Raw genomic sequence first — 26,944 nt, 5'->3', positions numbered from 1 at the left:
TGTCTGTGTCCCTGTTTGTCTGGCCCCTGTCTTTTGGCACCCTATCTTTGTCCTTCCTTGTATGTCTGGTTTCCTGTCTGGTTGGCTCCCTGTCTGTCTTGCTCCATGTCTGTCTGCCTCTCTGTCTGTCTGGCTCCCGGTCTGTCTGGCTCCCGGACTGTCTGGCTACCCGTCTGTCTGACACCCTGTGTGTCTGGCTTCTTGTCTCTCTCTCTCTCTATCTGTCTGTCTCCCTGTCTGGCTTGCTCCCTGTCTGCCTGGCTCACTGTCTGCCTTTCTCCCTATCTGTCTACCTCCCTGTCTGTCTAACCCCATGCCTGTCTTGTTTCCTGTCTGTTTGACTCCCAGTCTGCCTCTCTTCCTGTCCGGCTCTCTACATTTCTGGCTAGCTCCCTGTCTGTCTGGCTCCCTGTCTGCCTGGCTCCTCGTCTGTGTGGCTCCTTTTGTCTGTTTTATGCCTCCCAGTCTGTCTAACCCCATGTCTGTCTCCCTGTCTGTCTGGCTCCCTGTCTGTCTACTTCTCCGTCTGTCTCTCTCCTTGTTGACCTGGCTCCTCCCCTTTCTGGTTCCCTATCAATCTCTCTCTCTGTCTGTCTTGCTCCCTGTCTGTCTGGCTTCCTGTGGGCCTTGCTCCATGTATGTCTAACATACTGTCTGGCTTGCTACATGTCTGTCTTGCTCCCTGTCTGCCTCTCTCTCTGTCTGGCTAACTCCCTGTCCGGCTGGCTGGCTCCCTGTGTGTCTGGTTCCCTGTCTGTCTCACTCCCTGTCTGTCTCACTCCCTGTCTGTATTTCTGTCTGTCTGTATGGATCCCTGTCTGTCCGGCTCCCTGTCTTTCTGGCTTTTTGTCTGTCTCTCTCTTTGACTGTCTCACCCCTCTTTCTGTCTGGCTTTCTGCCTGTCTGGCTCCTCTGGCTCAGTCTTGCACACTGTCTCTCTCCCAACCTGTCTGTGTCCCTGTCTGTCTGGCTCTCCGTCTGTCCGTCTCCCTGTCTGTCTCTCTCCCTGTCTGTCTGGCTCCATGTCTGTCTCTCTCCCTTTTTGTCTCTCTCCCTCTCTGTCTGGCTTTCCTGTATGTCTCCCTGTCTGTGTAACTCCATGTCTGTCTCTTTCCATGTCCGTATGGCTCCCCGTCTTTTGGGCTCCCTTTCTGCCTTCTCCCTTTCTGTCAGCTGACTCCCTGTCTGTCTGGCTCCCTGTCTGTCTTAGCCCCTCTCTGTCTGGCTTTCTATCTGTATGCCTCCTCGTCTGTCTAACTCCTTGTCTGTCTCTATACATGTCTGTCTGGCTCCCTGTCTGTCTGACTCCCCGTCTGTATGACTATCCGTCTGTCTGGCTATCCCGTCTGTCTTGCTACTTGTATATCTTCCTCCCTGTCTGTCTGGCTCTCTGTCTCTCTCCATGTCCGTTTTGCTCCCGGTCTGTCTTGCTCCCTGTCTGCCTCTCTCCCTGTCAGTCTCTCTACATGTCTGTCTGACTCCCTGTCTGTCTGGCTCACTGTCTGTCTTGCTCCCTCTACGTCTGTCAGTCTCTCCCCCTGTCTGGCTGGTTCCCTGTTTGTCTGGCTCCCTGTCTGTCTCTCTTCTTGTTTTTCTGGCTCCCCGCCTGTCTTGTTCCATGTCTGTCTCTCTCGCTGTCTGTCTTGCTCCCTGTCTATCTTGCTCCATGTCTGTCTGGCTCCTTGTCTGTCTCTGCCCCAGTCTGTCTGGCTCCCTATCTGTTTCTCTACATGTATGTCTGACTTCATCTCTGTCTCTCTCCCTGTCTGTGTGTCTCCCTGTCTGTCTCTTTCAATGTCTGTTTGGCTCCCCGTCTGTCTTGCTCCCTATCCATCTCTGAAAATGTCTGTCTGGCTCCCTGTCTGTCTGGCTCCCTGTCTGTCTAGCTCCCTGTCTGTCTGGCTCCCTGTCTGTCTCTTTCTTTGTCTGGCTGGCTCCCTGGCTAGCTGGTTCCCTCTCAGTCTGGCTCCTTGTCTGTCTGGCTCCCTTTCTGTCTCTCTCCTTGTTTGTCTGGCTCCCCGTCTGTCTTGATTCATGCCTGTCCCTCTCGCTGTTTGTCTATTTCCCTGTCTGTCTGGCTCCCTGTCTGTCTCTCTCCCTGTCTGTCTGTCTCCCTTTTTGTCTGGTTCCCCACTGTCTCTCTGTCTGCCTCCCTGCCTGTCTCTCTACCTGTCTGTCTGGCTCCCTGTCTGTCTCTCTCCCTGTCAGTCTGGCTTCCCATCTGTCTGGCTCCCCGTCTGTCATGTTTCCTACTTGTCTCTCTCGCTGTCTGTCTCTCCCGCTGTCTGTCTGACTCCCTGTCTGTATGCCTCCCCGTTTGTCTGGCTCCCTGTCTATGTCTCTCGATGTCTGTTTGACTTCCTGTCTTTCTCTCTCCCTGTCTGGCTGGCTCCCTGTCTGTCTAGCTCCCCGTCTGTCTGGGTCCCTGTCTGTATCTCTCCCTGTCTGTCTGTCTCCATGTCTGTCTGGATCCCTGTCTGTCTGGCTCCCTATCTTTTTGGCTCCCTGTCTGTATGCGCAAGCCATGATAGATCTAAAACGAATTCAATGACGCAAACAAAAGACTGTCCATCATAATTAGTAGTTCAACCAATGATAGTCTGCAAATTAGGAAAGTAGCCAATAAGAGATTTGGCTGCATTTCCTTCAAATATTTTCATTATCGTGTTTTTATTCGTCATCTGTTAAAAGGCTGTGGAATTAGTCTACGCTACTTTAATCTGCTTTATCTTTCGGTCGATAACACTTGTTAAAATGTTTATCATTTGATCTTATATTGAAAATTTATGTGGTTTGGGGGGAATCTAAATGGCAGCTGACTTTAGAAATAAGTCTTGTCTGCTTGCCTCATTGACCTCGTCTTCGATCCATCATGGCCGCCGCGTGAGAAAGGTGTATTAGCTTCTTTTCCCAGACAATAAAAATAGTTTGCCTCTTGCAGAAATAAATGCCATCTTTAGGACACCATACCGTGTCATCGCCGCTAATATTAGAATATATTTCCACATTCTAGGACTAGACATTACGTTATAGTCGATATTCATGCACCTTGACTTCGGTTGCTGTTTAATATGTTTAATAAGGTCGAACTAGTCAAACCACCATTACCGTCCAGTGTGTGCTTCATTTATTGTGTGATATATAATATTGAATCAATCACACCGCCATTACTGCCCAATGTGTGTTTCATTTACTGTGTGGTAATGCTGAATTATTCACACCACCATTACTGCAGAATGTGTGTTTCATTTACTGTGTGATACTTTTTCATTAATCACACCGCCATTACTGTTTAAGAAGGGTTTCATTTAGTGTGTGATATATAGTATTGAATTGATCACACCGCCATTACTCTTCAATATGTGATTCATTTACTGTGTGATAATTTTGAATTAATCACACCGCCATTGCAGGATATAACTTGAACAAGCGTTTGATTTACTTATTTATCTTTGATCTGTTGAGTTTGGGATCTGTCTACTGCTGTCATTTGTAAATGTAAAGTGATAAAGAAACTTTATATTTTCCTAGTTTAAGCCTTAGTGTCCGCTTTTATCACCATGTTAAATGATATTTATGACTTGTATAACATTGGGTGGTATATCTTTTTTTTTATTTGTAGAGTCCAAATCAGAAGACTTTTCCGGACTAGGTTAATTGAATTAAAAAAGTTGGGTTTTTGTGCAGTAATGCTTAGCAAACTATGAATTTGTCACTTGTGCGAATTGATGAAATTTATATCAGGTGCTTGTAAACATTGCTTTTGCTTCATCAGAGTAACATGGCACTAGGTTTGTAGAGATAAGGTTTAAAAAAACAGCGAGAAACTTTAAAATTTGCAATCTTCTCTGATAACAGACACGTTTACGAAAGATCGAAGAGAAAAGTTTATATCAATTCAGGTTACAATTCAGAATAGCATTGCTTAGAAGAAAACCACAGGTTGCAATGTTTTTAGGATTCATAACATGTCAACAAACTTGTCGACATTTTCAACAACATTACCTTGTAAACATTTTGCAATCGCATTGACCAGTAAAATACTTTCTGCATAAAATCGTAACTATGCTGTTCCTGTTGTGCTTAATGCAGGAGACTAAATAACAATGAACTCGTCAAAGGACAATAACGTATTATCAGTTTCATTACTATGAAGGAGCTTTCATCAACTAATACAACAACATCTTACACATACAACGCTTTCATCTTATCTTGCGAACATGGGAAAGCACGTTTTACGTTGGCTTTTTAAAATTTCTTTTTTTTCCTTCGGAAACATCCTGAATTTTCTTTGAAAATGTGGCGTTTCTAGTTCAATTTCTTTCAATACACCTCCTATACAGTCTGGAATGATGGCAATTCACACTTCTCGGGGTTCTATGTACCATCTCAACTGGCCCTACAGCACCCCACCTGAAAAGATTCACAATGGACGGAGAGGTTGCAATGTGTGAAAATTTTGCTCAAATTTCGTTGCTATCTGTTGCTAGGGGAGCCAATACTTTGCTGTGGGTCCAAGAAAATAACTTTGCCAAAATAATAGAATGTGGTGTCCCACAGGGTTCGATATTAGGACCTCTACTTTTTCTGATTTATATAAATGATCTCGAAAAAGCATCCTCAATTATATTCTTTATCCTATTTGCAGATGATTCAAATCTTTTTCTTTCAACCTCGAATTTTGATACGCTAGTAAAACTTGCTAACGAAGAACTGAAAAAGGTTATGTCGTGGTTTGAGGCAAATAAATTATCAGTAAATGTTAAGAAGACATATTATCTAATTTTCTGTAATAGAAATAAAACCTATAACAAAAGTGCCAAAATCTTTTTAAAAAGTGTGCCCCTGTCTCAAGAGAGTCAAGCCAAATTCTTAGGTATAATCATTGATGATCGACTGACCTGGAAATCGCATATAACTATGTTAGGTAAAAAGATTTCAAAAACTATCGGTATCATTGGAAAACTTAAACATATTCTCACTCAAAAAACCATTATTACCATATATAATAGTTTAATATACCCGTATCTAACCTACGGGAATATAGTCTGGGGATGCGCCTACAAAACCACACTACAGCCCCTGATATTGCTCCAAAAAAGATTTGTTCGTTCAGCCACGGGCGCCAGTTTTCATGCACATTCTGCACCTCTGTTTACAAAACTTAAGATTTTGAATATTTTTGATATCAACAGACTTCATCTGATGCTATTTACGTTTAAATTCCTAAACTGTTCTCTTCCAGAAACATTTAATGGTCTTCTAAATCTTAATTCTCATTTTCATAATTACCAAACTCGACAAAGTGCTCATTTCCATATTCCCCTAGTTAGAACGTCAGTAGCCCAAATGAGTGTAAAATACAAATGTATAATTAATTGGAATAATCTCCCCCTCCATCTAAAATGTTTAACATCAATAATTAGTTTTAAACGCAATCTAAAAAATCACCTACTTTCCTTTCCCACTGACATTTGACATCTTATCTTAATTTCTCCATTTGATAGCTTAAGTTGTTATTTAGTTGATATATTTCCCTGTTTTTAATAATTTAATTGTTGTTTTAATCATTAGGTATTTAGCTGCTACATTTCCTTGTTTTAGTCATTTGATAATAGCTTTATTTGTGTCACTTTAGTTACGATATATCCTTGTTTTTTCTTAATTCGTTAACTTTAGCTTCTCTATTATATTATATAGCTTCATTTGTGTTACGATAATTTCAATATTTAAATTGTTGCCCATAATTTTTTCCTCAACTTCTCCATTTGATAGCTTAAGTTGTTATTTAGTTGATATATTTCCCTGCTTTTAATAATTTAATTGTTATTTAGCTTCTCTATTTGATGGCTTTTTTGTGTTAATTTAGTTGATACATTTCCTTGTTTTATTATCAATTGTTTATCACCTCAATTATTTCATTAGAATTGCATACGTTATAGGAGGAGGGCTCGCATAAGCCGTTAGGCTTCCTCCCTTCCTCCCGCACAGTATTTGTTTTATCCAATGTACATTTCTCTGTTTTTGTGTTCTACGTGCGAATAAATAAACTCAAACTCAAACTCAGAGAGTATTCATTCATGTGCTTGGTTAAGATGTACATTCCGGAAATGAAGTGGTCAGCCTTATATTTTTGCTTTGAAAAATGAAGCGCAATTGATAATAAAACATAACGTAGAATCATGCTACAGCTAAACATATTACATATTAGGAAAATTACAAGGTAATAGGAAACTAAAAAAACTGGCTCAAGTATGGATGTATATCGCAGAAATCTGTCAAATGATGTCCTTTCCGTCCAATTCATATTTGCGATGACAATCCCAAAATCTATAGTGTTAACCTATATATAATAAACTTAGTGCTGGCCGCAACGCAGTAAAAATACACATCGATATTCATTAAGTGCGCTTTTATGCATAGACCTTGGTTATTGTACAGTTTACATTAAAGCCAATTCCACACCTATCGACTAAATAATATTTAAGCAAACATTCAATAGAATATAGACCGATATTGCCAGTAGTAACCTAATGAATATGGATATACAAATCAAAGCCACAAAGTTTACAGATGCCATCTTTACACACCACCATCTTTTTTTCCACCATCAAATCACACAAACGGCGTGGAAAACTTGGAAAAATCCAATGGACAAATACTCCTACTATGTGAGATTAAAAAGTTACTGTGTTGTCTACAAAGCATTGTCAAAGAAAACATGAGCTACTAGTTCGCCAACAGCTATCCAAAACACGGCCCCGTTCTTGTGCCCATGGCTTCTCGCATAGAAATCTGTAACTAGAAAAGAATGAAATCATGAGATTAGCCCATTGTAGTAATTATGAAAATTACACTAATCCATACTATTATATCTTATATTCTATTTGATTTTTGGTTAAGAATATACATTTATTGTAGATCAAACCGCCCTTGGGCGCCTAAAACCAATCGGAAATAAAACTGAACCAATCCATTGCCAAAGAAAATATCACTTGTTACAAACCAATGACAAACGTATTCGTCATTTTGACAGCAAATTTAATAATAGATAATATGATTGAAAACTTTTATCTTGTTTGAAGTCCCATGGATGTCTACAAACAATTTTAGTGCCTTAATAACAAGATGAAATTGATCCATGACATTTATATATTGCATTGAATGAAACTCTTGCTTCCGTACATTCATAATGAGGAACGTTTAAGTGACCATCTAACACCTTGCCGAACAAAAAACACAGTTCGACAATGTACTGCAGTATGATGTCGCTGATGTAAAAAGCGGATAGAAAGTTTTCAACATGATAGATGTGGTCTGAATAGGGTTAAGCCAAAATTACAATCAAGTCAGTACTGTCTAATAAAAATATCATGTGGACAATAAGGTATCATGTGTTGTATGAGTCTCGCAAGGAGCTTTGCTATTTGCTGAAGGGTTTAGAACATTCTTGAAATAGTTGAACAACACAAAAATTGGACTCAACCAAATTTTTGACTACACAGCATCAGTTTGTTTTTAGCAGGGAATGAACAATCCACTGGTGTCGTGGATGAGTCCGATTTCTGTGTTGGAAATTACAGTTCAACTAATTCAAGAACGACTTCTATCAACACAGATGAACTTCTAATAGTTTGAACATGTTTACCTTTTCGTTCTTCAAAGCTGGTTGGTTCAGCAGCTGGTTCATGGCCATATGTAGGTTCTTGACCACCCGTTGTCCCTTCACTGGGTTCTTGACCGGCTGTTGTTTCTTCGCTTGTTTCCTTTGGATCCGTAGGTCCTTCTGTCGTTTTTGGACCACCTGTAGGCTCTGCTGTCGGTTGGTCATCACGGTTTTGTTCAGGGTTATCACCACACCCCTGCTCGTCCTCTTGTAAGATACAGTCTGGATGTCCATCACAGACCAGATGGTTGGGCAGACAAGAACGGTCCGGAACACCGGGCAGTAAACATGTAATGGTCGGGCAATCATATTCTGTACATTACAAGAAGCAACATTTATATCTTTTGAGAAGCATGTTAGAATACATCAATATAAGTCCACATTTGTGAATAATCTACAAAAAAGTGTGTTTGTTTTCTACAAAAAAGGGAATCTGTACATTCGGGCATAAGACAGCTATAATAATCTTTTTTTTTATAAAAAAAGGTATTTACTTTAGCGGTAGCGGGAAACTGGATTGTTCTCGGTAGCTGTGTCGCGTTAGCACAATATATTGTAGTAACATACCGTTTAGGAAAATTGTATGCGGTGGGTTTGAGTTCGCGGTGAAGCGACGATGTAGAAACCGCAAACATGAAAACGCATAAAAAACCGCGAACATTTACATCATTTATGTATTATAGAGACTACTAAACAAAGAGTAAAAAAGAACTAATAAAATGCAAATCTGCCTTACAAGGAGACTTCATAGTATAAGGAATATAGGGCAGAGGTAGGGGGTACATTTTCCTTGTGACCCTGATACGGCGATCAGCATTAGCTAGCTTGGTAGAGAAATGATTGATTTTGATTTTGGGTTACATTTGGTGAATATTGCAAATGATTACCTTCATAGGACTGAAAAGTAGTGTAGCCACTGCACATCTGCTCATCCTCTCCCTCCAAGCAGTCCGCGTCACCGTCGCACCTGAACGCGTCAGGAACGCACAACGCGTTGCCGTAGACTGACGTACAGTTGTAACTGCAGAAGCCCCAATGGTCGCGCAGAGACTCTTCAACTGTTGAGGTAAACGTGAACAGATCAAATTTGGTAAAGATTTTATTTTTTAATATCACCGCCAACTGCATGCCTTCCAACTAAAAAAACTACTTGCAACAAACTCAATTCCAAAGTGCACATTTCGTGTGATTACTAGTGTATTTAGAAGAAAGACATTGCTTTTTGTAATAAAGTTATTAATAGATCGATGATGTCATGCAACATGATCATGATCTTTCGAACGAAAGAAATTAGATGATGTTGGAAAATGAGTGTACAAAAATTAATCATAGAATATGGCTAAAATGTGTAAAAATTTCGAAGAAAAAATATAACGTGTTTACTGTAATTAGGAATTTCGTCCTCTCCGAATTCACAATCCCGGTGGCCATCCCCCAGTTCTAGTGTTGGTAGACAGGTGAAGTTGTTGAAGCAGGAGAAAAAGCAGTCTTTTGATACGCCTGCCATGTGTATAACATAAAATAAAGTTATCATAATGTTAAAATAAAGTTATCATAATGTTAAGAACTAAATCATTACACTGCAGTAATATGCATGTATCTGAAACATGTGGAATACCTCCGGAAAATATGCCTTTTGCTAAGACTTCTTCAATTATCTTTGTTTAATCATGAGTAACTTGAAGCTTCAAGACAAAGTGGACAAAACATTTAAGTGACATTTCCTGTCACTTTTCAACTGTGAGAACAGACATTCTGAACACGCAAAAATTATAAAATGTTTTACTGTCGGAACCATAGTATAGCAAAACGTTGCTTTTATATCAGTCGAACACGTACCATAGAGACAACGTTGTTCGTCCTTCCCGTCCATACAGTCTTCGATATCGTCACAAATCCAGCCATGCGGAATACACGGGTCATCTAAACCAGTGAAGCATTCCATTGCGCATCCTGTTCAGGGAAGAGAAAGTGCATCAGATCATGTGTGGTATTACAGCAGGTACCTCACGGGCCACCCCTGTTGGCAACTGTTTTTTTTTTACTTAATTATTACTAAAGTACATTTCGAGTGGCATCAATTGAAATTTTGTACATGTTATTGTTATTGTTATTGGATGGGCCGACTACTCCGTCTTTGCAGCCAGGGGCTGAATTGCGAGGAGCTTACAATAGGCGGGGCTAAATCGCAAGGGTCTGGAGCGTGCAGCCATTCGGCGCCACTATGGTGACCTCAATACGACAGTAATTGCCCCATGTGCGGCCAAGGTATTGTAGGTTTTGGACCACTCACACCACACCATCGCACGTGTGTAAAGTGCATTTCCCTAGGACACAAGATCGGTGACACGGAGGCGGATTCGAACCCGCAACCTCTCGGCCACGGGCCGAACACAATACCACTGTGCTACGCGGTCCCACACGAAATGTGGCAATACAATAAGCCTCCAAATCTTACCAATATGTAGAGAGTAAACTGTTTAAGACATGTAAATTTAGTTTGTTTTTTTTAAGCTACTTATGCAAGACAGCATCTGATTCCTGAAACAGCTGGTCATTTCAAAATTGCTTGAGTAACTTTTGATATTGTTACCTGATTATTTATCAATTTATCGTTTTTTTTTATATGAATGCAATGTGGTACCAGTGCAATGGCCGAATGTGTAGAGTATATACCTTGCAGGTAGGTCGTGTGTTTGTGTGAGTCATACCAAGACTTAAAAATGGTACATGCCGCTTTCTCTGCTTAGCACCCAGTGTTTGGGAAAGAGTATGGAAGTTGAACACACACCACTACCAGTGGACTAGCCCGTTGCTGTAGTGATTGCACAAAGTTGTCTGGCCCAGGGCTACTGAAATGGAGATAAGCGCCGCCCTATGCACCAACAGGCGAGGGAAGAAACTTTGACTTTGAATGTAGTAAGCCGACTTACCCTCACAGTTTGCCTCATCTTTCCCCGTTGAGCAGTCCACCCTGCCATCACAAGCCTCGCTGTCATGGAATACTTCAGAGCTGTCATCATCCCGGCACGGACTGAACTGGCTTGTGATTTCTTTGGGGTAAATGGTTATATTTTTATTTGAATAGCAGGAAAAATCAATATATCTCTCTTTCTCTCTCTCTCTACATCTATCTATGTAATCTTTATATCCATCTATTTGAGTGTGTATCTCCCTCTATTTATCTATTGTTGCATAAAACCATGTCACAGTGAAAGGCAAACTGACCTGGAAATATATAATGAAGCTGAAAATGGACTGACAAGAGTCTGTAACAAGGCATTAGATCGCTAAATCTGTTAAATATGTATCTGAAAGGTTACAATGAAATGTGGTTTCTAGTTAAAATCCTTTGGAGGGACCTTGAAAAGACAATTCCGACTTCCGACCAAATTTGGCACCGAAAAGTAACATTGACATTAACACGAAACTGTTAATACTTAGAACGCTGTCTGTTTGTGACCAGTGCCGCTTATTTGGTCCTGACAACTGCATAAAATTCATTTACAAATAAGTCCTGCAATTAACAGAATTCTAATCCATACATTATGTATGTATATTTGCATGAAATGCCATATAAGTCGGTTATGTGTGAAGAGATGAGAAATACGTTACTTGGAATTGTTGGAGTATTTAGTAAACTTTTTAAACACGCCAACGGAGCTCTGAGTGTAGTGAATGTCGAAACAACGTACCATAACACATGAGATCATTGAGCGTAGCGGCCGAATCCAAACCGCACTCCGCTTGAAGGATGTCTTCGCAAACTGGTCTGTAAAACAATTCCAACAGTTAGGGGAAGGATTGCATTTTTATTTGTCAAGTGGGCCTTGATATTATTCTAAATGTATTGAGATGCTGTTACAGCTACAATATAAACCGTGACGGACTTCCGCTCACACCAAGACATGACCTTCAGATCCTGTTACATGGTGGAATTTAAAGAAAGAAAAATGTTGGGTTAGTATCCAATTTTTCCACCTAAAAGTAATCCCTATGACCTGTATATGTACGGCACAGCGAACTAGTTTGATGTCACCGCACGCACTATTTGGACTATCATTTTAAAATGAAAATTGTAAAAAAAATCAATACATCTATAAATACAGTATTTTCTGTGTAGACGATGCCATAGCAATACGATTTCGAGTTTTTCAAGTAAGGACATAATGATAATACTTGTCTCCATAGTGATACTTGTGTGGCAGACATCCGTCAAAACGCCAGCAGACACTTTCCTTTTGCTGACATGCCCCGTCACAACGTACTTCGTCCTGTTCACAACTTGAATCTGATGGATACAATGTATATAAGCTGCACTGCTAGCATGTATACTTTTTCTAAAAATGTTATAAGATAAAATGGAATGCTGCAGAAGCTCATAAGTGCAATTGTGACACTATGCAATTCGTCTGACTTCTTCTAGACGCATTTAAGTGTTAGGCAAAATGGATGATTTTACATTAAACTTAAATGAAGATGCATTTAGATCACTGCAGTTCCAAACAGGCCGGTATGGGGCCCGAACATATGCCACTTACTTCCTGCCCCAAGTTCTAGTTACCAATTTAAAATCATAAACTTGGCACTTTTCGAAAATCTAACCTCATCTGCAGAACAGTAACCAGTCACTTTATTAGAGACCCTTAATTGAACTTGATCTTGCTTTCGGTGACACCTACCCATTCTTCAAATATCATAGAGGATTACATTCCGTTGAAGCGGTAAAGCGGCCGCCGCGAGGATTAAACCATCGAGATAGTTTCTGAATTTACAATATTTACAGCTTGTCTAATAAAGTCCTCTATAAACAAAAAAAGCACGAACATGCAAAGCCCCTTGCAGTACTGTAAAGAAAACGCTTGACGTTCATTTCCACATCTTTTAAAATTATTAAGAGTCACCTATAACTTCTCGAATCATATGCTGTATTACATGCACAATGCTGTTTGATTAGAACCATGAAATTCTTGGCTGGGCAAATTAATGCCTATTAACTATCCCTGTTATATTTGTAGTTGGGTTTCAATGCAGCTAAAATACAGTATGTTATTTTAACCTTTTTCGTATCTCGAAAATACTTAGCTCTTAATACATTTAAAATTTGTTAAAGTTGCCTTAAAGAAAGACAAAAAAAACTTTTAAACTACTATACAGAAAAAGGACTGGATTTGGTACCATCAACAAGAACCTCCACTCTCATATCAATGTAATTATGGAAGGTCAAAGGGTAGAAACGAGTAAAGAGCGCTTCGACTGGGATGTCCAGCAAGTTAAGTGCATAGCGATGGCTGTCCGTGTTCCCTTGGAAAATCTGAAATAGAAGATCTCAAATAGGAATCATTGTTCAAATGTACGTGTAATCATCATCATAACTATTATAAATCTCGGACATTTTTTTTTATTGTTCGAGACTCAAAACGTTTTTTTCTATAAATCTCAAAATGTCTGCTTAATTTTTCTGGAATTTATTTTGAACTTGTCTAGGTCAATAGGCTTTGCTGCCATCAGACATGGTGTCGACCATTTTTTCTTCAATTCTGGCTAAGCTCATGAGAAATGTATGTGTTTCCAGATGCAAGGCCAACCCTTTAAAGGAATCGCCTGTATTTCATATAAGGCCATGTTGATTTGATTATATTAATGGCAGTCTTGGAACACCGAAACTGACGCGAGCGAGCGAATAAAAGAAAGTTTTAATTACGGCCTTGTATATGGAATTTTGATATTTATGAAGGTTTAAAAATCAATTATTCATAGTACTGTACACCGAACAGTAGAGTTTCCCTTTTTGTTCTTTTATATCTTCTTCTTTGACTTTGAATCTAGTTTGCTTGATGGCTATGGCTTAATGTCCATTTTTGGTGGATATTTGTTAATCACCCTGCATTGGGAATTTATGATAATCTATTTTTGGAAACGGAGGTAAAAATTCATGCGCTTGCTTTTGTCAATCATATAGTCAAATCAACACGGCCTTAAAACATAGGGATTTCAGCAATTGATGTTAGAATCTAAAGTAGAATGTATCTTGCTCAGTTTATCAATATCCTTTGCTCTTGTTTAATGTTTAACGTATTAAGACAAAGTAACTTGAAAATTACTAATCAGAGATAAAATAAAGAATAACGTTCTTCAAATTTCATTGCTAAAAGGTTATTTTGAGATGACTTGGGCCTATATCTAACACAAAAGAAGTAAACAAACCATACAAGAATTCTTGCCTAGCGATTGCAACCGAACCTAATTTTTTTTTTTTTGGGGGGGGGGGCACACGAGGAAAAGCAATATTTTCCTTTAAATCTTATAATTTTTCCATACAAATATAGTCATGTTTATTACATTACTAACCATTTCTTCATCTTCACTGTTTGTGTAAATAGCCCATGTTGGAACATCTAGACGGACTCGGAACGCCAGCTTGTATGCCGTCACCCAGTGGTCCAGGTTGTAAGCCCCCTGGGTGATGACACCTACAACTATGTATGGCATATCATGCTGAATCTGGAAAGAAGAAACGGACACAGACTATCTCAAGCATTAGATGAAACAAGAAGTACGGAAACACGTACGTGAGAAAAATGTTTACGTTATCTGCATATTTGTTGGGTAACTTTTTAAAGGATTTTCTGTCTTCATCTTTATTAAATAATATCTAATGTTCCTTTAGTGTATATGAATTAAAACTACGGTATATGAAGCGCCAGGTAAAAACAGTGGACTCGACCATTTTCATTTACTGTCCAATTAGCAATTGAATGACAATACAGAAACTAAGAAAGAAACGACATACCACTAAGGATGTTGCACTGACTTCAAAACACCCGTTTCACATTGGTAAATAAAATAAATCATTCTTTACATATTGATAGCGAATGCTCTCTCAAACGTTTGATCGTTCATAGATTAAACCAAATTTTGTGACTCACTATGGCACCTTCATCGTATTCCGTAACCGCGCAACGTGTTTTAAACCTTTGCGAATCTTGGTAATGCGATGACACTAAAGTTAAGAGCACAATCCGACGTACGTGCAAATACGTGCTGTCTACGTGCCAAAACGTGGGCATCTTTTTTTTATCCTTAAGTGGATACTCGTAGGAAATTCGACGGATTTTGGAGCACGCAGACACGCCGTGGAACTTAACGTGCAGGCAATACCTTGTGTGTCATCGGGCTGCGGATTCGCCCCCTGTACGTGACCGTACGGGCGATTCACTTGCCCTGTACAGTCTGAATGTTTTCAGAAATACGTGGCGGACGCGGCCTTCTAAAACAACGTAGGGACAAACTGCACATACGGCGGGTTGTTCCCTTTGCTTAAGGAGTTACCTGTAGCCACGGTTCCGTGTCAAGGTCCGGTACGGGAGACCAGCATGCTCCCTGCTGCCGCCCCTCCCCGTTGTTCAGACGTCCCAGACGCGGAAAGGAGTCGTTAACCAGTGATGAGGCGTGCAAAGCGTATGCCGGTACCTTTGGATCCGCACCTGGATCATCGGGATCAAGTCCCACCCCTAAAGAAACGTACCCTTCTTGACTCAGCCATGTGTTTTCGTCTGTAAGGAAATGTGACTGTTGTATACGATTTCTTACTTTCAAATATTCAAACTTAGATCTCATACCTTTGCTAATTGATTTTAACATACGTGTCCAGGCACTGTATCCTATAAAGAACGCCATTCTAGCATTTTTGTAGTAACCATGCAAATGTACAAGCCAGACAGCTAACCAGTCAACTAACAATCAACCGAGCAACAAACCCAGCAACCAACCAACCAACCTACCAACCAACCAACCTACTTACCAACCAACCAACCAGCCAAACAACCAGCCAAGCAACCAGATCCAACAAACCAACAAATCAATCACTAAACCAACTACCCAACCAACCATTTGTAACGTAAACCTCCATCGCCACGGCGATCCAGCCTTCATATGCTGTCGGGTACAGACGGATGTAGCGTGACGTCACCGAATCCGGAAAAGGGCGGCTCACTTTGTTGTACCGGTCTCTGTTTCCTTGAAAAACCTGAGGAAGAAAATGAACGGTACCAGATTTAAACGCGGAAACTAATATGAAATAGGTAGAATTAGATTGAAGGGTGCATCCAGATTTTTTTGTGGCCATAAGGAGTTGTGGGTTGACGGAAAAAAAGCGGTAGAAAAGCATTGATAGCCAGCGTAAATGATATTTCTCTTTCGCATTTTTTTTCTCCCACTCTCATCAAGCGTGCGAGTGGTGTGTGTATGTATACAACGTTCGTGTAATGATCAAGTTATCAAGGTATGCTAAAATAATCATTCTCCCTAATCCTCTAACATCCTTTGTCAAAACAAGGAAACTGTTTTACCTGTACGCTGTCATTACGTTCTTCATACGGCGCCCACGTAGTGCCGTCCATGCTAAAGGCTAAAGTGAATGACGTCACCCAACTACCCAGGTCCCAGTTCGTACCGCCTCCACTGATGACAACGCCGGTGACGTCAGTCGTCTTTCCAAAGTAAACCTGCAAGCAAGTCACAGCATATACCAAACCTTTATTCCTTGTTTGACCTTTATAACCGCTTTTTAAAAAAATCGGTTTTATTATAGAAGAGGGGTGCAGAAAGAGAATCACACACATTTCTAGCTAACAACAATGCAGTAATACGTTTTTAAAAAGATACATAAAATTAAAATTAGGGGACCATTTGTTAGGAAGGGCCATGTAATAGCAGAATTCTATTGTTTCTCGATAAAAAAAATTAGGTCCGTGTTGGTATATCTACACTAAGGCATTGAATAGATAAATACTTCAGCTAGAAGGTACATGGCTCAATGGATTTGTGGCCATTCTAGCCAAAAGTTTCAATCTAAAAATAATCTATCCAGATTGACACGCTTGCATTAAACACATTTGTATCTGGATGTTTCAAATTTCAACCATATCAGATTAAGATATCAAAATCAGTGTCTGGTGAGGTGTTTTGAGGGAATGAAAAATTATGATGACAGAACAACAATACACAATGTTGAAATTTCTTGTACAGAGCAACCGCAACATAGAAATAAATAGTACTTATTTCTTAACCATCTTTTTCTTCTAATCTCTTATTTTATCAAAACGTCTGACAAGCTCCGAGTTGAAAAAGAGTCAGCCCTGGCTCCAAAAAGAACACCATCAAGGTTTGGGTCCTGACCACTGGAAACCCAATTGATGCCAAGGTCACATTTACGCTCGTGCCAATAGGGGTGTGTGGAGTGTTTTACGAATCACCATGGGATCAAGCTTAAAAAGGAAGAAAAAGGTAAAGAAACCTGTAAACATCTCCTTAATGTGATTTGTTCATACACCTCTCCTCAATGCCATACCTGTAGCCATTGATCCTCTACTGAACCCGGAACCCAGCAATATCCTGTTGTATGCAGGAGCGAGGGTCGGACTTTAAATGATGCATAGTCTGACTTGTACTCCGAACTTGCTGTGATAAAAGCGTCAGGGATGTACCGACTCTCCAAACCAAGAGGGTAGCCAGGAGGTGGGACATCTGCAAAGATTATGTAGGCAGTGAGGTACATAAATCTGTTGCATGAGTACATTGGCAAAGAAATGTAGTTAAACGCAAGGTAGCCAAGGAATCTTTTTAAATGAGTTATTATCCAAGGTGTCAGTGTCCTTTTTGTCACCAAACAATTTAGAAATGCCAAATAGTCTACTTTTAAATTTGTAAGGGTGACTTAATAAACTTGACGAAGGTCATCCAAAAAAAAACATTTTTATGACACATATGGTATCATTGTAAAGGGTAATAAACTTCCAGATGCAATTGATCAATGAAACTAAATCCACATGTATTTATATAACTTTAATTTCTTAATTCAAGTTTTCAGCTTAGTTGTTATTTTTTTAGTAAATATTGCTTAAGTAATGATAATGTTATTAGGTCTTACCTTTTTAAGTTTCAATAGTATTGCAGCTGCCAGTAGTGTAGTTGTAATATTGGACTAATCGTAGTATACACACGCAAAAGGGATTATACTTCAAACTCACTAATAAACTTCCTTCATACAAATAGTTGATTAAAGGGTTATCTTTAAATTAGTACCTCCACAGTCATCTTCATCCTCCTCTCCACTGCAATCCTGCTGACTGTTACACAACTGGGACTCGAACAAACAGGTACCGTCTGAGCAAAGGAACTGCTTTACACCGCACCCTGTAGTCACAATTTCAGAAAAAAATTAATATTTTGTGATTTACATATCTCCATACGTCCTTAAGAGTTGGTGACTTTGGCTTTAACCAGACATTTCACACAGATATGCTGCAGAGCTTTGTTATGGTATAAAGTATAGATATGGTTACAGAAATACTTTTTTTCATAGTGTATTTTGGAAATCAGCTTTTTGGTATTTATTTTTATGAAATAAAAAATGCAATAGGTTATCTGGTTTTCACCTTGAATGGTGCAATTTTCCTCGTCTCTGCCATCCGAACAGTCCTGCAAGCCATCACAGGCACGGTACCTTGGCAAGCATTTGCTGTCACACTCTAACTGCAATATATTGCAGATGCCTGTAAGACGGTATATAAAATCAATATCTTAAAATACATATAATGAAAATTTCCTTCTTTAGGAATTTATTATAGCACTTTCTCATTGATTAGACAAATTGTGCCATAGTTTGGATGTGATAAAAGGAATAAGCCACTGTCAGAGTGCTCCCAAAGAGCAAGAGGCAGGAGAGAGGGGGTGGAGCTTACACTGGACGCTTCTTCCCTTTAGGCATGAAGATGGGACTAGCTAAAAGTAAAGGTAAGAATATGCCAAGTTTACAAAATGTTATGTTAAAATGTTATATACATACAATATCTATATACAGTTTGATACGGCTACCTTTTATACAATAGTCAAATATAGAGTGTTCAAAATTACCTGCACATCTTTCTTCGTCCTCTCCTCCACTACAGTCATGTTTGCTATCACAATGTAATGCCAGCGACAAACAGGTTCCATCCGCGCAGTAGAACTGATCATCATCGCAAACTGCAAGGGCACAGATTTAGTAACTTTTGACTTGTGTCGCCAATATGGTGGACGTCCCAAAGGAGTTGCAGAGTAGTTGAGTAAAATGCCGTTGTATCGTCAAATAAAGTCTTTGAAAATTTTGGCCCAATCTAGAGCCGTTTTGTTTGAGGGATCAAATTTGGTTAAATGTTGCTAAGCTCGTCAGTTAAGTGGACGTATCTAGGGGCTTTGAGGTGTACGGTTTTTCGTGTAGAATCATGAGTAAATGATTTTATCAACCTTTGCTTTGATGAAGTTTGATATGCTTTCCTAATAATAGTAGGTACTTGTTTTATTGTGGCCCCGGCCCAGTAAATATAGCAAAAAAAGGCATTCTGGCGGAAAAGCTTAAATAAGATTAAAATAAAGGTACTTTGATGAACAAACAACGTTGTTGATAATTCACACAGCAGTGTACTGAAACATTTTGATACTGATATGATTTTAATCCAGAGACAATTTAATCTTTTAAAACCCATGAAGCGTAAATGACTTATAGTAGGGAGTGTGGCTGCTGTTTTTCGCGTGATTTAGGTGCAGTTCTTTATAAAGGCGGAACCGCTATACTTTTACGGCGCTTCTAAAAAGGTATCTATGCCAGATAGAGATTTTCCTTAAATTTAACCCTATTCAAACCGGGCTTTTTTGTAACCCCTGGACGGGGTGTGTGGGGGGGTGGGGTTGTGGGTTGAGGCCCCCCACTTCTAAGTCCTCTAACTATTGAACGACGTGCCGTAAGGCCACTAAATTTTTAGGACATGATATCGACATAATATCTGACAATTATTTGACGTTTGGCGTTACGTTGACATAAGAAGACGTAATTATGACGTTATAAATTTGATTATATTGGCCGGACCCATGAAAAAAATGATATTCTCAGAAAACTTCAAGTTATACTACAAAAATGTAACAACAAGTGCAGATAACAAAATAATAATGTTTATTACGACTTGTATTGCCAATAGCAACATCGATGACGTCAAAATGACGTCATGCACATCTAAGATACGAGTTAGGCTCCGCCATATAATATCCACCATATTGAATTTTCAAAACTACATTTTTTTGCAACAAATGATCACAAAGAGCAATGGAAATTCGTTTATTTAGATGGATTTTGATGAAAAAATACCAGGTAGTTACAGATTTTAAGGGATAATTAGCCTGTTATTGTTGATCTCGGCATACGGTCCGCCTTCTTGAATGTTGGGCTGATGACGTCATCAACTTAGCATAATTTATGCATATATAATTATAAAAGATATGCTAAATAATATAAGATTTTATTTATGTAACAAAATAGCAGTAATATAGCAAATAAATGTCAAAGATAAATTGTTAGAACCAAAAATAGTGATTTGGGGTAAAACTGCCTGTCAGCAAGCGGTTGCCATGGCAACACGAAAAATGGAAAATTTGTCAAACTTCGTAAAACTGTTGCCAACAATATTTTAGGAAAACTTATCAAATTTGGTGGCTTTATCGTAAGTCGTTCTGGTGTTATAGAACATCGAAGTTGGCGCCGGCCTCAACCCCCCCCCCCCCCCCGTCTGAATGCAAATTATAAACCTTTCTTGAAGCAATATCTGTCTCTGCTTAAAATGCTGTGCTAAACTTTACACACACACACACACACACACACACACACACACACGCGCACACTGTCACACATACAAAATACAATACACATATACATGTATATAATATACTGCATTTAAATAACCTACCCACTCTCTGTCCAAAAAAGCGCACTTCGTCTAGAGAAGGTTCGAGGTGGCCAGTTGCCGTAATAAGCAGTTTCCAGAATCGACTAGAGACTAAGAATCCTCCAAATTCACGCTCCCTGGAGATGATAGCCTGTGTCCCGCCCGTCACAACCGTCACATCTTTCCAAATGAAAGGGTTGAAGCTGTCCGACATTTGGAACTTGAATGCTGTAATGTCATGTGCTTCAACTCCATTGTTAGAAATGCTGATTTTGGAAAGTGTGCAGGGCACATCAAGGTCGAATATGATGTACCATGGGCCTTGATGAACCGGGAACCAACTCGACGTGTAATCACCATCAAGGACATTCATGGGGTGTTGATGGTCGTTAGGTGACCACACACTTGATGCATCAATTACCCAATCAGTGGATCTTTCAAGCCAACCTTTGCAAAACGGTAAATATTTTGATGTCTTAGCACAAAAATGAAGAATGTAAATGCAGATTAATCTATGGGTCGTGGCCTGGCTAATATGATAAATAAAGAGTAAATATTTTAGCTATCACATTATGGCACAACAGCAGTTTAATTAGATTGAAATTGGACAGTGTTGTCAAAGATATCAAATCTTCTCCTTACCTGCCTGATTAGATATTTGGTATTATATTTCTGACTCTTCTAATCTTGGTTACACAATAAACATTTTCCCTCAAAATATTGCCCGTCACTCAAAATGTTAGCTTTATTAGCATTTAAGCAAGGAGCCTGACCCATTAACGGTAGATGCAGATAACATTACCTGAATAGATTATGAATAAATGAATAGATTTGTTAAAACGTATCCAATTATACAAACTGTCTTAATGTAAGGATAATCCAATGCATGTCTCCCAAAATGTCGGGAATTTCATCCTCCTCTGCATACAGAAAAGATATCAAACCCAGTAGCATTCATTTCAGTAATTAATTTACTATATGATGACCCCAATTTACTTAATGTTCATTTTGTTATTGTATATCTTTCAGTATCATTATCTTCATTGTACGTTCATGTACTTTTGCAATAGCCTTCAGGAATAAGTTTGCAATAAAGATTCTATTAATAGCTCTGAGTTGACGTGGAATCTGACTACTTTTTATATTCAGCCAATGTGTAACATGCATTCTACCAGGTGTCATTATACCACCACCTCAAAAACGTTAGTATAGAGGTCTGCCCATAATTGTCTTGATCACCAAATGTTAAATATCTTTAATGTAATACAATTCAGATATTTAGGTGTTGAAGACAATCTTTAGAAGTCCTCTATAACATTATTTTTTAGGTGGCGGTATAATGACACCTGGTGGAATCATGAAAATGTATGTTAGTGTGTATGATAGTGATACGTTATCACCTCGTACCTTCAGTCACACAGTTAATTCCGTCCCTCCCGTTACTACATTCCGACCAACCATTGCAGAAGTGGCTGTACGGTACGCTCCTTCCGTCACAGTCAAACGGATGGAATACCGTCGTTGCATCTACCGAAGTATAGAAGTTTGCTTATGTATTTGATTATAAACTCCACGAACACATACCTTTTGCCAAATAAACCAGGTTTGTTATGTAGAATGATGTCTTTAGACAAATGAGTTACTCATTTCATTTTATTGTGTAATTAATATATGCTTGGAGTGGGTTTACAAAATTTCGGCATTGATTATGAAAATGTGATGCAAAGTTACAATTAATAGATATCAAATTGTATCAAACATTACAAAAATTATGATGATCCTTTGATCCATTATTAACTTACTCTTTTTCAAAGTCTTTAAATACACCTTTTACTCTTTTTCCTTTTTTTAGTTACATGTGTGACATCTTTGAAAGTACTATAATAGAATGCAGAGGAATCATGAACTTTTCCCAATCAATTATGCAAATTAGCTGTTAATTTGCATAATAAATATCACATTATATAAGTTTTCACTTAGGCTACTTACATGCCAAAAATCATGATGATCTGTCAACAAATTTATTTTTTTCTCAATAATTTCTTTTCCCAGCTACATATGTAACAAGATTTAAAGTCCTATCATGGAATGTAGTGGATTTATAAACTTTCCTCATCAATCATGCAAATTAGCTGTTGATTTGCATAATTGGTGTCTATTGACATTTCTCTCCTTCCCAGCTACATATGTGACAAGATTTTAAGTCCTATCATGTAATGCAGTGGATTTAAAAACTGAGTAATCACGTAAATTAGCTATTGATTTGCATAATAAGTATTTCATTTTGTAAGGAAACACTCTATCTACATACAAAAAATCACGAAGATCCGTCAACACGTTGTAGAGTTATTTGCGTCCAAATTTTCAAAGGGAACCGACGCTGCAGTTCTAAAAAAGTCACTAGGGGGCCCAAACTCATAGCACTTACTCTCTGCCCCGAGGGCTATCTACCACAGTGACTTAAAATCATGAACACAGCATGTCCAGAACGCGAGATATAAAAAAAAGGGTTTCCTCTGCGGTACTTTAGCAAGCCGCTAGGGGGCCAATTATCGAACTTGACCTTCGTTTTTCCGACTCCTATCCACCTACCAAATATCATCAGGATCCATTCAAGGCTTCTTGAGTTATGCTGTTGACACACACACAGACCCGCCCAAACATAACCTTAGCAATTCTGGCAAAGGTAACTAGGAAAGAAAACATTTGCCTGACTGATGTATAGTAGTGTGTTTCCTTAACATGGTCTACTTCAACAAACTATGTTTATTCGTACTCGCGTACTCTTTGTCCTGCCAGTTGCTACATTTTTACGTTTCCCGGTTCTATGAATGCACATTTTTTAATATATTGTGTTAATGAGGGTGGAATCCTCATCTTGACTGCAGTTTTAATAACTGTCGCTAGGGGGCATGTTTTTCTGTCTGCAGATACTGTATACAGTAACACTCGGCCGTTACATTGGTAAATCGCACACGTTTGTGGCAATATTTCCTCTTTTAAAGGTTTTTGGACGACTTCTAATGTACAAGCTGTGTAGTAGAGTAGATAACGAAATAACCAAGCGTTTTGTGATTTCAAGAGTGGATGATTTCTGCTGCTGTGAAGCCGCGGTGGTCAAACGTCAGATTTTTCAAAAGCACTTGTTTTTATACAGGGGGATTACTGACAAATATGTTGAGACCTACTTTTGCAGTTTTCTTCATCTGCCCCAGAAGAGCAGTCCTTGTCCCCGTCACACACCGTATTTGGGTCAATGCATTCTCCATTGCCACAGTCCCAGCCCTTGTATGAACAGGACTCTACGAAGAAAAAAGGAAAAAGTTACCATTAGACGATAAATGTCTTTCTTAGACTGGACCATGTCTAAAAAGCTGAATTTATACAATAGTTAATTCTATAGATTAAAACTTGGTTATTGCTTGTTAATATAATTGCTTGTTATTATAATGCCACATCATATTCCATTGGTATTTTCTGAATCCCATTCAGACCGGATGTATTTGGTCAACCAATGATGGGATGGGGATGTCTTTTAAGGCCTGCCCCTTCTTAGTCCTGTACCTCTTAAACGACTAACCCTATGACCACCAAAGTTTTTTTGACATACCATCTTAAAATTTTAAGAAATCCAACATAATACAATATGTGCTAATTATGACGCCATCAATTTGACTATAAGCTAATAGTGCAGATGTTGCCAATGGCAATAGATAACGTCATGCATTTGAAATATGTCTACCGCTTTCAATTTCCAAAAATACATTTTTGAGCAAATAATCGGAAAACAAATTAGAAATAGACTAAAACGATAATTTTGAACATTTTTTTATGAAACAATACCACATAGTTACAAATTTGAAGGAACAATAAGCTTGTTATCATTAATCTAATCATTTCGTCAGCGACCTGGTCATATGGTCAGCTATCTTTCATTTTGGCCAATTACATCATCAAATAAGCATATTTCAGTCATTTCTTAAAGATATTAAAAGTAACTTGTCGCGGGCCTCAGAAACCATCCCCAACGCAAACACCCCAAGCACACAACCACTCATCCTGGCCCGTCTGAATATGGTAATGAGTCAATGCAAGAAAAGCAAACTGGAGGTCTGGAATATAAGAGTCGACCCTGGTTTATACTTTGTATGTGTCATGGTAATATTAAAATATGGATAGCCATATATTGTTGTAAGATCTACATGTGTTCGAAAGAAGTGAACGTCAAACATGGTGGAAGGTGAAATTTTTCTTTCAAACTGTTCTTTGTATGACCCCAATAAATTCCATCACGTTTACTAGCAACGTTTACTGACAATGAGACAACTGCACATTACAGAAATAGGTCGTATTCTTTGTCTCCCACTGTTTACGAAAAGAAAGTTGGACCAAAAACTAAGTTAGTTTTTACAGCAGATAAAAACTAAACTTTTATACACTAAATGCAAATACCCTTCAATGTTACCTGAATTAAGCGCACTGGCAAAATATGTGATAAACTTTCTATATGAAGTAGCTGAAAAGGAAACTTACTGCACAGCAGCTCATCTGTTGCGTCGTCACAGTCATTATTGCCATCGCACACTTGGGATGGTTTGACACATCTAAGACTGTTTTCACACTGAAACTCAGCACTCGTACAAGCTATAGAGAATAAAAAGCAATGTGGTATTACTTGTATCCAAGATGGTTTGTCGAGATTATGTGAGAGGAATTTCTATACTAGCATTTCTACAAGCAAGCTTTATTGACATGACAAGAATTAATTGTTATATTACCTTGCACAGCAGCAATGACAGCAGCGATCTGACGTCAGGGATTTGACTAAAGATGTTGTAATTGCGCCATGAATGCGCATTTTTTTTGCGAAATCCATATTGAAATCGATCGTTGTGTATATAATATGTCATCATCTAAGTGATTAACGGTCCGTTTGTCAAGTTTTTTTTTTCTAGTTTTTTTAAGACCGAAAAGATTCATAACGGATGGTAGTTGGCGTCAAAACAGCAATCCCCATTTTTCTACAGTTCTATAACATTTGCTAGTTCTACGTCTGTCTGCATTCTGTTTCTTAATGCGGTCTCTCAAACATGGTAGCTGTTCTAATCCTACAATCATCTGTTTTCAACTGCTTTGGCACACTGTTTTAATACAACAGTAATTGCTTCGGGTGCGGTCTAAGAACTAAATGTTTTAGAAAAACACGAGGCAGGAAGGACCCCTGCTCTTGTTTTGATTATTATAATTTTAAAATCTATTTCGTATTCATTTTTGCAGTTTATAGTTGGCCTATAAAAGTCACCGTACGTTTTCGTGTGTCAATAAAGCGTGTGTATTTATCGAACTATTTACGCAAAAAATTTAAAAAACATTCTCAATAAGAAACATTTTGTATTTAAGATAATTACTGTAAATAATTATTAACTGTAATTTCGCCGTAACGGGAAAAAAGAACCTTTCTCGGTGGTTTCAATTTCGCGGTAGCACCATGCCCTGTAGTCCCTTACTGCCATTGAAAAAATGTTCGCGGTTGTTTTAAAATGGGCCGCCGCAAAAACCGCGAACATTAAACCACCGCGAAAGTTTCTGCATTTACAGTATATGTAAAACTTTTCCATCATTATTTCGTGTTTCCAGTTTGTGTTAACTGTGCAAAAACAAGCTGCAGAAGGCGTGCCAAATTAGAAATCACAAATTAGTACTTGATTTTGCATGTCCCAAAATGTGGGTCAATTAGTTGGGCATACACCAGATAATACATATAGAGAAGATCTCATTCATTAAAAAAAATATTCATTTAATAAGGTAGTCGTATTTAGTTGTCTTTTTTGTAATGCGTCAATAAGTTAGATAATTTCAATTCCTTCCTGCGAGAACTCTGGTATTGTTTACGTTTTACCACAAAACTTGATGTAAAATTAACATTTTATATTGTCCCGAACTAACATAGAGTACCTTTTATAGTGTGTTGGATGCTTCAACATGTACAACCGTATACTTAGATACCAAAACACGTTTCTTTGACAAAGGTGCGGCTCGAAAGGATGAAGTGTGAAATGTGTGTATATATAGTGTCAGAGCCTACAAACTGTTTGCAAAAAACGCCGTAAAAGAATAATATTTACTACCTTTGGTTTAGGTGACAAGGTTTACAACACAGAAATTTGGAATCTTTGCGAATAAAGTTACATGCTTATTTTCAAATATGTTCAAAAAAAAAAGGTCGCCTGTGTTTATTTACACAATAAAACTCCATTTTTCACAGTAGTTATGGATCATACTGAATTGTTCAAGAACCATCATTTTATACTCAATATGTGGAAGTGCAGCCAATAACAACCCACATGCACCTACACCATAGGATATTGATACATGTATATACAACCTAGTACATGGAGGTTAGGTGCAGGTGGACACCATAAATGCCTGTACAGCTCCAATTCTACCTGCACCAACCTGCATATGTAGGTGGTATTTCGAGTACCGTTATAGTAATGAACATTTTGAAAAAAAAAAAAAC

At 38.7% G+C, this 26,944-nt stretch overlaps 3 protein-coding genes and 2 long non-coding RNA genes across 5 annotated transcripts; all 5 read right to left on the bottom strand.

Moving 5' to 3' along the window:
* Nucleotides 1-674: 674 nt before the first annotated feature.
* Nucleotides 675-1,668, bottom strand: LOC118426260 (RNA-binding protein 25-like). The gene is made up of 2 exons (XM_035835536.1): nucleotides 1,492-1,668; nucleotides 675-1,203 (listed from the first exon to the last, which is right to left on the bottom strand). The coding sequence occupies exons 1-2, from the start codon at nucleotides 1,666-1,668 to the stop codon at nucleotides 760-762; spliced, it is 621 nt and encodes a 206-aa protein (XP_035691429.1). The 3' UTR covers nucleotides 675-759.
* A 3,048-nt stretch (nucleotides 1,669-4,716) lies between these two features.
* LOC118426761 lies at nucleotides 4,717-7,969 on the bottom strand. The gene is made up of 2 exons (XR_004832457.1): nucleotides 7,649-7,969; nucleotides 4,717-6,801 (listed from the first exon to the last, which is right to left on the bottom strand). It is a non-coding gene; the product is annotated as an uncharacterized LOC118426761 (long non-coding RNA).
* A 192-nt stretch (nucleotides 7,970-8,161) lies between these two features.
* On the bottom strand, nucleotides 8,162-11,901 carry LOC118426259 (low-density lipoprotein receptor-like). The gene is made up of 6 exons (XM_035835535.1): nucleotides 11,362-11,901; nucleotides 10,600-10,719; nucleotides 9,506-9,619; nucleotides 9,050-9,166; nucleotides 8,554-8,724; nucleotides 8,162-8,196 (listed from the first exon to the last, which is right to left on the bottom strand). The coding sequence occupies exons 1-6, from the start codon at nucleotides 11,369-11,371 to the stop codon at nucleotides 8,162-8,164; spliced, it is 567 nt and encodes a 188-aa protein (XP_035691428.1). The 5' UTR covers nucleotides 11,372-11,901.
* Nucleotides 11,902-13,628: 1,727 nt separating this feature from the next.
* LOC118426258 (contactin-associated protein-like 5) lies at nucleotides 13,629-15,697 on the bottom strand. Its single transcript, XM_035835533.1, has 4 exons — nucleotides 15,557-15,697; nucleotides 14,999-15,222; nucleotides 14,018-14,170; nucleotides 13,629-13,643 (listed from the first exon to the last, which is right to left on the bottom strand). Exons 1-4 carry the CDS (start codon nucleotides 15,576-15,578, stop codon nucleotides 13,629-13,631), a joined length of 414 nt encoding a protein of 137 aa, XP_035691426.1. The 5' UTR covers nucleotides 15,579-15,697.
* A 2,061-nt stretch (nucleotides 15,698-17,758) lies between these two features.
* LOC118426664 lies at nucleotides 17,759-25,070 on the bottom strand. The gene is made up of 5 exons (XR_004832440.1): nucleotides 24,958-25,070; nucleotides 23,613-23,726; nucleotides 18,584-18,694; nucleotides 18,106-18,222; nucleotides 17,759-17,863 (listed from the first exon to the last, which is right to left on the bottom strand). It is a non-coding gene; the product is annotated as an uncharacterized LOC118426664 (long non-coding RNA).
* Nucleotides 25,071-26,944: the final 1,874 nt, after the last annotated feature.

Source organism: Branchiostoma floridae, chromosome 11 (genome assembly GCF_000003815.2).
Source record: "Branchiostoma floridae strain S238N-H82 chromosome 11, Bfl_VNyyK, whole genome shotgun sequence".
Taxonomy (NCBI): domain Eukaryota; kingdom Metazoa; phylum Chordata; class Leptocardii; order Amphioxiformes; family Branchiostomatidae; genus Branchiostoma; species Branchiostoma floridae.
Note: the sequence above shows the minus strand (reverse complement) of the source record. Positions and strands in the feature narration are given on the sequence as shown.